Source organism: Numenius arquata, chromosome 17 (assembly GCF_964106895.1).
Source record: "Numenius arquata chromosome 17, bNumArq3.hap1.1, whole genome shotgun sequence".
In the NCBI taxonomy this organism is placed as follows: Eukaryota; Metazoa; Chordata; class Aves; order Charadriiformes; family Scolopacidae; genus Numenius; species Numenius arquata.
This window is the reverse complement of record NC_133592.1, coordinates 602098-614469: the sequence shown is the minus strand read 5'-3', so window position 1 is coordinate 614469 and position 12372 is coordinate 602098. Positions and strand designations below refer to the sequence as shown.

General features: G+C 40.6%; 1 protein-coding gene across 3 annotated transcripts in view; it reads left to right on the top strand.

Annotated features, from left to right (window-relative positions):
• PRKCA (protein kinase C alpha) overlaps positions 1-12372 on the top strand; it is a 149982-nt gene that overhangs the window by 120048 nt on the left and 17562 nt on the right. For 2 of the 3 annotated variants that reach the window (XM_074160330.1, XM_074160328.1), the window contains 2 exons: positions 9190-9333; positions 10074-10247. In XM_074160330.1, the coding sequence (XP_074016431.1) occupies positions 9190-9333; positions 10074-10247 (318 nt within the window). Of the gene's footprint in view, positions 1-4040; positions 4065-9189; positions 9334-10073; positions 10248-12372 lie in introns of all 3 variants that reach the window. The other variant, XM_074160329.1, reaches the window with a different exon arrangement.

Below are 12372 nucleotides of genomic sequence, written 5' to 3'. Positions count from 1 at the left end.
GTATGGTATATTAAACTGTTTTATTGTCCTTTATCCTAAGAAAACATTGGTTTAACGTAATGTTGAGTTTGAGAAAATAATTTCTCCTTGGAGTTAGAAGCCACAAGGGGTCAGTAAAGAATAGAGAATAGCTCCCAGAGCGAAAAGCTGGCTCTAGCAAAAGTCCTGAAAGAGATGAAATAATGCAGATTGGTTGTATGTATATATTTAGAAAGATACAAACCCATTAAATTAAACTGCTATTTTGATAAAATTCAGTATAACACTTTAGATGCAGCTCTTTATTCAAGATTTTCAACTGGCACTGATGATAATTTTTCCCCTAATCAAAATATTTAATAATTTGCAGCTGTAAAAGCGAGTGCTGCCTCTGCTCCCCTTTATATTGCTCACTTCATCCCTGCCTTCAGGTGCCTCGTGACTCTGTAGTTACCTGCCTCCATCGTGCTCCGCTTGATGTGCCGGGGGAGAGAAAGGGACCTCCATGGAAATCTCTGAGTCACTAACTGGAATTACCTTATGAATTCTGTGAAACTCCAAGGTGTTAGAAGAGGATGGGATCCAAACACACAGCTCGTGCTAGGATTAGACAAAATCACTCAGTTTTACTAATCATCTGGAATTCTTTCTGGGACACACTCTTCTGTTACTTGTAACCCAGAAGAGCTCATGGGCACTCTGGTGTCATCGTTCCTACGTGAGGACGGGGTGGGCTTCGGGGGTGGGTTTCCTCTGTCCTTGGACATGCTTTCTGCAAAAAGGCATTTTTAATCCTTTTCACATATGGCACAAAGATTGTTTTCAGGCAAATCCTCTAAATAAATTTACTATTAATAACCAAAGGGATACATATGACACAAGTTTAAGGGGAGGAGGAGAGGAAATGAGGGGAAAAGTAAACTGAAGACATAAAATAGTCCATATTTAACTCCCAGGTAGAGTTTTGTCACCCTCTCCATTTATATTTTTATGAAACATCCCGTTTGCCTTCATGCCTTTTTACTAGCAATGGGAATGATAAGAATTTTTTTCTAGCTTTTTTTTTTCAATAACTTTTTTAGCTATTGAAGTAAAAATGCATTTTACTTCATTTTTATATATTGCGTTTTCTACTAATTACATCCTGGTTCACTGTAGTGACATCGCCATTGTGAAAATAAGAATGCAGCTTTCTGCTTATTTGTGTATTTTCAGTGTTCTCCTTGCTGCAAAGAAGTTTTGCTAGAGGGCGATTTCACCAGGGAATATGTGGCTGAAAAACAATCTGTGTAAACCTCATAAATCCTGGCCCGTGTCGGTGGTCGGGGGCATCTCCCTGGGGGGCCTTGCTGTGTCGCAGTGTGCGCGTTGGCATCGTCAGTTCTGCTGCAGCCCCATCCAAGCAAGCTCCTTTCTAGATGGATAAATATGTGTGTATACATTCATTAGTGCAATACACCTCTGTAATTTCGTTCATTAGTTATTTGTTCTCGAGAGGAACAATAAGAATCGGTGAGAGTGCGCAGGAAGGTGGGGAAACACCGTGTGTTGGCGTCTTCTTCATAAGGATTTGGTAAGCCAAGGAAAGAAACACAAGAGCCAGAGACTGTCTCTTTTGTTCTGTTTCACAGGAAATTTCATGCTAAAGCATCTCCCCAGATGGCCCAGCACATGTTTTGTAGGGAAATGGGTAAAATGGCCAAGGAAGTTCCTTCCCTCCGTTGACTTGCAAGAGCAAGGACGGGGGCTCAGGCTGGGCCGTCCCCTCTCCGGCTGCTCCATCATCCCCGGCTCAGGCTCCAGCTTCCTCTTTCCTGCCTTGTTTCCATGACTACAAAACTCGCCGCTAATGAATTGCAAGCCTGCGTTAGGTTATGGTGTTAAGCTTAAAACTCAGTCTGGTGAAGTATTAGGTCTTGCTGGGGCTTAGAAATGGACTCTTCTCATTTCAAATTCTCAGCATCCTGATAATTAAGTTGTATAAACTAGGAAATTGGTAGTCCTTCACAGCATCTATAACTACATGGAATTGGAAATGCGATAATGTAAGAAACAAGCTGCCACAGTGATGAACATTTCGGTGAATGGGAGGTTTTTTCCTCCAGATTTTTGACTTGGAATTCATTGGATTTATTTACTTTATTAAAGGCTTGCTAATGGCTCATCTCTTGATCAAAATCCCCACTGAGCTTTCATGACTGGAAACCTGAATTGGGCTTTTGTCCTTCCTTGAGACTCAGCTGAAGTATTTCAGTTTCCTCTTTTCACGCCCTTAGTACGAGTTTTACCAGCTCTGTCAGTGACTTCTGTGGTTTGTCTGAGACCTGAGCTGCTCTGACGTGTCTTGTGTAGAGTCCAGGTAGCGAGACACGTCGCTGAGCATTAATTACACGTTTGCAGCCAAAGCCTCCCGGGCTCTAACAGTGAAACTGGAATGTTATTATTAAGACTGTTCCTTTCCTCGCTTCCCACCACCCATGTTGCCATTTCTTTAAGCGTTATGCAGTGTTACCTGTAGCTCTGCTGTGGGTTCATTTAAGAATTAGGAACAGAAACACTGGGAACAAGGCAGGCTAGCGTGAGATGGATTGTTCCATCGCCCAGTGACATTTGATGAGCGTGTTGGGGTCCAGCAGAGAACTGGTGAGAACCTGTGGCGGTCTGAGAAGCAGGGATTTTGTTAGAGTTTCGCAGAGGGGTTGGATCCTGGCAAGGGGACATTCCTGCTCCATGGATCTCAAGGAAGTCTTGGGACCCAAGATGAAGCCCGCTCAGGCAGTCCTTAGACAGCTGACCCTCATGCTATCAAAATTGTGATTTTTTGCAACAGTCTGAAGCCAGTACAGCTCTCTGTTGTCATGATGTTCAGTTGTGATTTTCAGCTGAATGGGACTGTGTGGGTGCAGCAGTCGGTGCTGGGTGGGGATAGGATGCAGGTGTGGAATGGGAAGCAGGCTCCGGGAGGCTCGGCTGCCGGGAACCGAGCTCTCGGTTTCTCTTCCCGGTGTCAGTGGAGCCAATAAGTAGCGGAGGAAACGGGGTGATCAGCCTGCTGTTCCCAGACAGAAGCTGCGTGTGCTGTATGTGTATATTCCTCCACGCATGTGATGGGAATTCAGCATTGTTGTTAAATATTTTTTCATTTTTCACTTTCTCCTCTTGAAAATTTGTTACCGATGTATCTCCCCGCTGGGCATCTGTGAACTTGCTGAGAGCGAGTTGCCTTGACAACTGAGAAATACATCCTCTAGTGAGCTGCACGTTGCAAGGCCTCTTGTGGGCTTGAATGTTTTTTCATGGGAAATATGTGGGTTTCTCCCTTCTGAAGCTGAGCTTGGAGGGTGGTGGGATGTGGCTGCAAATTTGGGCAGTTCTGGAACCCAGTGTTCATTTTCCCTACGGGAACAAAGCCAGTCTTACTGAGCTGAACGTTACAAACGGCAGCAGAAGAGAATTGATGAAGGTGAGCGATACAAGGTGTTAAAGCACTAACATAACATAGCTCATTGTCCCAAAGAGACTGGGGATGGGAATGTGAATTGTGTAGCTATTTTTTTAATTCATCACAAATTTTATTTATTGGCTAATGGGAAAAATGACTGATGGAGTCTTTTTGCTCTGTTAATTCTTAAGTTTCTGAACTATAGATAGTAACTGGGGGGCAGAAGAGCCAATGTGCAGACTTATTGTTTTGTCCTATTATTAGATTGTCTTCACAGTAAAAAATCAGAGAGAAAGTTTTGAAAAAACTCAGCAAGAACATTCGATGCAGTTGAAAATTTAGTGCAATAATGGATTCCCTGAATCACTTCTTTTTCTTCTTCCCTTCAGAGTACTCATTAGAGTTTGGAGAAGACTGGGGTTTTTTTCCCCATACCTAATTAAAAGACCAATTGTTACACTTAGATGAAAACTAAATTGAACACCTGAGATATCTTTTCCAAAAAGCACGTACAAAATTCCAGGAGACTCCCAGTGTCACACACTGTAGCTTCTGTAACACTCCATAAAGAAGGGCATCTGGGCTGAATATATAAAGCGTGTCTCACCTGTGGTTTCAGGGTAGAAGAACTGGCCGAGATAAGGTGCGTCCAAGCCAGAGGAAGTAAGATGATGTGCATGTCTTGTTTTCTTTTAAGATTAACTCTTCTGCTACCAGTGATGACTAATTTGTCAATAACATACAGTTTTTCTGGTTTGTTTGCTGCAAGCTGGCTTCGTTGTAACAATACTGTGTTTTTATCAAAGATATTAAGCCAAGCATTCTGCATCCAGGGCCTGGAATGCCATCTTCAACTTGCAAGTTTTCATAGCCATAAAAAATAAAGGTGAATTCAAGTAGGATTCTACTATTTTCAGCTTTAGTCATGGTACGGAGAGGCAAAATATCACTGCTCTTTTCCCATAAACTTTTATGAATCGGTTGAATTTCTGTCCCTTCTGTAGTTGCAAAGCTGTTTTTGCTCCGGGAGTCGGGAAGAGTGTGTTGGCTGCATGGCGTTTCCTCTCTGCAATACTCAAGGTGTATCAGGTGTGAAACTCATGGCAGAGCTCAATGAGAGCATTTCCTTTTCTTGACCTTATGAGAATACACTAACATACACAGAAATTAGAATCTCATTTTTGTGCTCTGCCTCTACAGCTGCTAAAAGATTCATAAGTATTACCAGTCACTGGTCCCTGTATTAGACTAATCTCAACAAAAGTAATTCTTAGTTTAAAAGAGTTTTTAGACCATTTTAAGCAAGCTAAGGTATTCCTGATATTGTAAAAAAACAACAACCCTAATGTATAAAACCACTTAAATGGTTTGAACTGTGATATTCGTGATGCTGCGAGGGTGAGTAGGTCCCAAAATAATATGGAACATTTGAAGTAAATCTATTAGAACTGCTTTTTCTGAAATATGCCTTCCTCTAGGGCGGCAGCCAGTGATACTGGTCAGCTCTTCCTCCTTTCAGATCCGTCTCTGTCTGGTCCAGGTGTTTTCCATATTGTTCCTTTTTCCTAGCTATATCCTGCTGAGAAAATACATTTATTGGGCTGTTTGTAAGGCCAGAGCCTGAAGAGAAAATGATGTGTCTATGCAAGATGCAGGACACCATTTAACAGTGCCAGCTTTAGGGAACACGAGGTCTGTCTGCGGTGTCGCATCTGGGTGCCTTGGTCTCTGTGTGTCTCAGGTCCCATGCCTTCTCCCCAGTTTTGTCTGTGCAAAGCTCTGCATCACACGTTGCTCTCCTTACACACCGTTTCTCTATCCAAGAGAGCCCTGGGTCTCTTTATTTCTCTGTGGTTAGTCCTGTTGTTGAAACAGCATTCCCAGGAGCTCTGGAAATCACTTCTATCCAATATCTGTCCTATTTTTAGTGCTTACATTGGCCTTAGCAAAGCATAACCCTCAAACAGGTTCTTTTCTCTTCTAATAAACAGTAAACACGGGCAATCCTGGATGCAGAGGTGACAGTGAAAGTAATGGGGTGTGCGTTTACATTTCATTTATGCAAATTAAAATGCATCAGGAATGTAATATTTTGTTTACTGTATTTTTATTGTGCTCCTCTCCTTGACCATAATTTATCAGTAGTTTTAGTTTGTAGTTCCCTATCTGAAGTATCTGAAATACATAAATTGTTCTATATGTGAAAAAACAAATGTCCCATATGTTGAGGTATTCAAAAAGCTGTGGAAAAGTATTTTTCTAGCAGAATATCTGTTGAGCAAGTTATTTCCCATGTGGGTCATAACAAGAAATTAAAATTACTGTGTGTGAAGAAAGTTTGCAAGTCCTCGTGTTGCATAGAACATCATTGAACAATTCCAATGGGCATGGCCAAGTACGCGTTCAACGAGGGGGTAAGATGAAGGCCCCTCAGGTGCCTCAAACCCTGCAGAAATGGCCACAGCGTGGGGGTGGGTGAGGTCTTCTCCACATGCACGCTGTGCCCAGCACGTCTGGGATATGTTTTCTCCAAATCTTTACTAAGTCTTGTATGCAAATGCATGTTTCTCTGTATCTTCACCCATTGCTTACAATAAGGCACGACATTTGCTCTCTTTGTAGACTTTCTGTGTTTAATGTAAAGCAATTTTGATACTTGAAATTTTCCTAATGCTTCAGTCATAACCAGAAATCTCCAGTTGAGTTCCTGAAATACTTTTGTCTTGCCCCATATTCTGGGTTAAGTTCTGTAATAAAAGGGCAAGGTTAAAGGCTTTCCTTATATCCATCAACATCAATTATTAGTGATGAGTTGTGACATTTCTGCTGAGTGTAGAAACCTCCATGAAGCTTGTAAGAGGTGTTTTGGTTTAGGTTTATACTTCAGGGTGAATTGAATAACATGGAATATACACAGCAGATAATTCTCGAAGACAGGTAATAAGTACTAGATCTTTCTGGGTTCATTTCTTACTGTCCCATCACAAACTTGGTGGCACAGGTAGCGTCTGTAATGGTTTGATGATGTTTATCTAATTTTATTTCCATGGCCATAGCCTAATTTTGTTCCAATAGCTCTGGAAATTTTTTTAAATAGTACTAAGAAGAAGACAAAATGATACATGCCTGAGGGTAAGTCATAATTGAAACATGTTGCAGTAGTATTTTGGGAAGCTCTTAATGGATCATCTGTGAAATGTTTTGTTTTGGATTATTATTGTTTCCTTTTTTTTTTCCCTCGTAGTACATGTTTGCCAGCATTGAAATTACCACTATATTTTCACTAGGACCTTAAGCCAAAATGCAGTAAAAGGAATTCACATGCTAAATGTGAAAAACTTTTTTTGGCATGCTCATGAAGAAATGGTGGGTGGCCTCGCTGAAGGGAAATACAGGCCTTTGATAAGGTTGTGATAATTTGATACGGTCATTCCACTGGGGCCCGTGCACTTCTGTTGAGTCAGCCTGGTCCTTCTCCAGCATTTCATGGATGCCATATTCCTACGTTTTTCTACATAGGGTTTGCAAGAGGGTTCTATCTGTGCACGCACCGGTGTCTGTGATGCACCGAGAGAGCTCAGTGCCAGGGATGCGATAACCAGGACTGTCAGCTCCCGTCGGCACGGGTCGCTCGCAGCTGGGTACGGTCCCATCTGCTCCTGCCAGCGTCAGCCATCGACCCCGAGCAGATGGCACAGGAGACCCCTTATCCATCAGGAGGCACCCGATGTTCTCCTTAAAAATCTACCATATGAAAAAAATACATTATCAAATTGAGAGCGGCATCTAATTAAAAAAAAAATTTAAAATGGAAGTAGAGGAGCATGTCTCTGTAGCTCATTGAATCTAAGCGTTTTCTTGTGAGGATGCAGAGGGGCCTTGGCTTGGTTCTCTAATATTATTTTAAGATGCCGCCTTCAGATCCTGACAATCTCATCTGGCGTGTGTTGGGTGGGAGCGAGCGCGGTGCTGTCAGCTCGGGGAGCCGGCAGAGGGCACAGCAACCTGCTGATGGATCTGCCGCTCCTTTTCTTTTGGAAAAAGTGCTGTTCACCCCCGAGCCTGGGATTGCAGCGCCGCAGAATGCACTCCCTGCAAGAAACAAACTGCTTTGGAATAAAATTTCATTTGTGGCTTTGAATGATATATTTTCAAACAGGCTGCTGAATACCGACCCGGTGGGTTTGAAATATAAGAAATAAAGCCAGTGTTTTCTATTCAGTGCCTGATTTGGATCTCTGTTACTTAGTGAAAAGGCGGATATTGAAATTGCTTCTTTTATCTCATATGCAGGATCTTTTATCTGAGATCCCATATGCGAGAGCCCCACAAAGACATGGCCGGTAAAGCCGCTCCTTTAAACCATGTCTTCATCTTGTACAAGTAAAGGATATTAGGATTTTTCTTTTTTTCACTTGCAGACTTTCTGCATTTATGAAGTTGCAGGAAAAGTCATCCAATCTGACTGTGCTTTTCAAGTGACATGGTTATTTTAGCAGAGGTTTACTTGCCTTTACTGCCTGCAGCAGCGCAGGGCTGGAGTCTATGAATCAAGTCGTTCCTTTCAATCTTATGGTTTTAAATTGATCTGGGGAGGAGAAAGTTTGTATTTTGCAGTTCTCAGTGAGGCTGCCAAAGGTATATGCCAGGCCAGGCTTTTAAGGTGATTCATTATGTGACTTTGAATCAACTTTAATTTCTGGAATTTTTTTCTGTAAAACGGTGATAATATGTAAATGCTGTCCTTTGCAGTGCCATGAGAAAAGCAGTTATCCTTAAATGTCAAGGGTATGTCAATAGTGCAAAGTAAATTAGCCATATTAGAGGTTATTTACCAAACCAGCACACGAGATAGATGGGGAAAAGCACTTACATCCCAAAGTATTACTAAACTTTCTTGGCTTTGCTTCTGCTGGTATATGGGAATATTTTCAGAAAAAAAGAGGGATATTATGTTGTAGCCTGCATTATCTTTCGGTGAGTCTTACTTTTTTCTCTCCTATTAACTTTGAGATTTGAAATGCAACTTACTTGAGCAATTACATGGTGTCTCATTTGCAATACTGAGACTGTTGCAACCTTCTGCAAACCAGACTGTTCTGGCCAAGGCAGAACCTTTGTATGTAATATTTCCCTTCCTCCCTTTTCCATTGATTGAAAATCAAAGTTGATTGTATTGCTAGTTTGAAAGTGGCCGTGTTCATCTGCATTAATTCTCATGTGTTGTGTTTTGTGTTTAATGTAGGTTATTTTTCTTAATGCATGTCAAAGATTTCCTAACTCTTGCTATGCAGTGACTTTAAGAACTACATCTTAAAAGAGAATGTACTGAAAAAACTGTTTATATCCTAAAATACCCTGTGTAGATTATAGCATGATATTTTTTAAAAGCATTTTTTGTATTTCAAAACAAAACCACCAAATTAGCCTGCTTTTGGCATGAAAATAAGTGATTTTTTTTCCTTTGGCTTTGGTTTTTGCTTTGGTTTTGCTCTTCTAACCAGATAAGTCTATCTGCTTTTATCTGGTTATACGTGAACACAGTTTTCTACTTCAATTCACTCAATAATGTCAAAACTATTGTTGGAATGAGTCTTCGAAGTTGTGTCTGTGCAAATTTTGTTATGCAGCCTTTCTCCTGGGAATGCCGCCTCAAATACGGTCATCTCCAATTCTAACCTTTACCCAGTGATCCATTCTGCCAAGAAAATGGGCTATTCTTCTTACTTTCCTGTTTTTGTGTGTGTGTGTGTGTGTATGTTCTTCAGAAAGCCAAACTTGGGCCAGCTGGTAACAAAGTCATTACTCCAACAGAAGACAAGAACTCGAGTGTGCCATCCAACAACCTGGACAGGGTGAAGCTGACAGATTTCAACTTTCTCATGGTTCTTGGAAAGGGGAGCTTCGGGAAGGTAGGAATTCCTGATAACTATTCCACGCGCATTTTTTTTTTTCTTTTTTTCCTTGAGGAATAATTCTCTAAGAAGCAAAACCTTGAGTCAAAAGGGTGTGCATTTTTGAGGGAGGATTTCTTACCATGGAGTAGGGTGATTCCCTGAGGACTAGCAGGCTTCTGTCACGATTGGCAGTTTTCTCAAAAAAATAAAAATAATAAAAAAACCTCAGACTGTTGGGCAGGAGGCAAGAAACAGTTGCTGGCTTTTAGATCCTCATTTCTTGGCAGTTTCAAGGAAATTAAGTTTACTTTTCTGGCTTTACTACCTAGGTCACTCTGCCAGTTCTGGAAGTCACTAACATTGGTAAGGCTGAATATTGGGGAAAAAGCAGGAATAGCGTATATATATTTGTAATCTGTTAGACAAAAGAAAGGACTGCTATTTTTCTGTTTGAACAACTATTTATATGATAAAGTGTCCTTCACTGAAGAAGTCTCCCAGGACTTAACATTTTATCAGCCCTTTGGCAATGTGCCTGTGATTAACCAGAGGGTTTTGGCACAGGCTTTGTCTGAAATGACTGGTGCAGCTCGTTGCAGTGGGTGAGTAATGAGGATATTTTTGGAGTTTTGATCAGGTTAGTCTATACCAATAAAAGAGCTGGATTGCCATCTATACAAATCTTCGGGTGTATGAGTCACCTCCCCTCCTTGGCAGGTAGGAAGGTTTTCACCCCGTTGTTTCTCTTTGCGCAGGTGATGCTGGCAGACAGGAAGGGGACCGAGGAGCTCTATGCAATCAAAATACTGAAAAAAGATGTGGTGATTCAGGATGATGATGTTGAATGTACAATGGTTGAAAAACGAGTCCTGGCATTGCAAGATAAACCACCGTTCCTGACACAGCTTCACTCTTGTTTCCAAACAGTCGTACGTGAGCTCTGTCTTTCTTGCCGCCCTGATGTTTTCCATACTACATGATCATGGATTTTATCAGCTCAATAACATTTATTAGTATCTAAACTATTTATCGTAGCTTCTGCACATAGAAAATGGTGAAGGGCTATACACCCTGACACTTGTGAACCGGCTCCAAATGTTCCCAACTCAGTAGAGGTCTTTATTCACAAGGAGCCAAGGCCGCTCTTGCCTCACCTTGTAGCTGTCTTATGACAATGGCCTTGAACAAGTGCCCCAGGGCTGGGTTGTTGCTCAATGAGGTGACGAAAGGACATACGTGGTTGTTTTTCCACTTGACCGTATCTTTTACCTCTTACATTGTTGGTGGTTTTTAATCTAAAATCAAGCGAACAAACAACAGGCAGTTAGTTTGAAGTAATAACATTGTGATGTTCCACAAACAAGGCACGTCATCCCAACACCATTTCATGGCATAATTGTCTGTGGTGTTAGAGGCACTTTCTGACTCTCTTTAATGACTACAAATCTCTGAGCAGAAAATGGCCTGAATGCAACAGATTTGCAGACATAATCAATCACGCTAAAACATGAATCTAGGAACTATTGCTCTTGGTAATTCTTGCTTTCTGAAATATTTTTCCTGCCTCTACTTATAATATGAAGATTGCTGTAATAAGATAAGAGAGGTCCCCGTGAGAAATAGACTTCTATCTCCCTCTAATTCTTTATCTTTATATAACTTCATTAGTAAGCAAAAAGCTTAGTGTCATCAGTAAATTAAAAACCACTTTGTTTAATCTTATCTTCTTCTGAGCAAATACATTTTAAATGTAACATTTTAAAAGTACAAATGTCTAGTGTTTTCTGGCTAAGGGGAATGGAGGAAAAATGTTGGGGGTTTTAGTATTTACAGTATAATTATTTTTTTGTTTTATCATTTACAAGAGCAGTGGAGCTGCATAAGGCCTAGATAAATCATTAACACCTTTGCCTAATCTACTTGATGTTTTCCTAAGAGTTAAATGGTTTGCACTTGGTGCTATGAAATGTTCTGGAGGATTAATATTAGCTACAAAAATGAGAAATCGTATATTAAGGAGAAGAAAAGGCATAAACTGTGTGACCATAGGAAAAAATTATTGGTTTTGCTGGTGCCTTTAGCTGCAGGCTTCTGTTGCCATGGATTTTACAATAAGACAACTTGTACAAAAATCTAAATTTCATAAATCTGATCTGGCCAATTAAACATTTTGCCCATGGCTTGTGTGCTGGACCCAGCTTTGGAAATCACAGCTTTTAAATGTATGTTGGTGTTCGGAAATCTTAGTTACTGGATGATTGGAGACTTTTTTTGCAATCAATGTTGAAAGAAAGAGATTGAACTAGAGCATCTTAGTAATAAGTCTCTTTCCCATCAGAATATTGGATCAGAACTTTTCTACAAATACTTAAGGATAATAATTCTTTCCAAAATAACTAAAGGAAAATCAGAGGAAGCCAAAAAATGCATCTTCCATAGTTGGGAGAAAGACTATTAATGCATCTTATATGCTGTCTGGAGCATGTTATAACTGCAGATAGTAAGTTCGCCATAATGTTGTCCACCAGAATCTTCGCTGTTAGGTGGTCAAAATCACCCACCCTAAATGAAAGAGGTTTGTAGAGTGTAAACAATGTTTAGTGCAGTCACTTGGAAGAGCTCCGTTTTAGTCCTCTGAAAACTGGGGCACAGACCCACAGCTTTAAGTCTTACTGTCTGAAGATCACAGGCGGGGAAAATACTGCTTAAATGCAGTCAAATGTGTTGTGGTCATGTTTGATTTGAGATAATTGGATATGCCCTTTAGAAGTCCTCACTGTGCAAGAAAAATCTCCCTCCAAAATACCTCATTGCCTCTAGCTGAAATATTCGCCTATGTGAAATTAATTTAGTGTCACTTGTAAAGGTTCCAGATACTTCTGTAAACCCTACAACTACTTTTCTTTGCCTCTGTCTAATAATCAAAAAATGTATTTTTAATACCTCCCGTCTTCCAAAGGAAAACTTATTAGGAAGGATTAGAAGTGGCCTCAAAGCAAGAATTTTCAACCATCTTTAAGGTTTTCTTACACTTATTTTTAGACAGAGAGATTT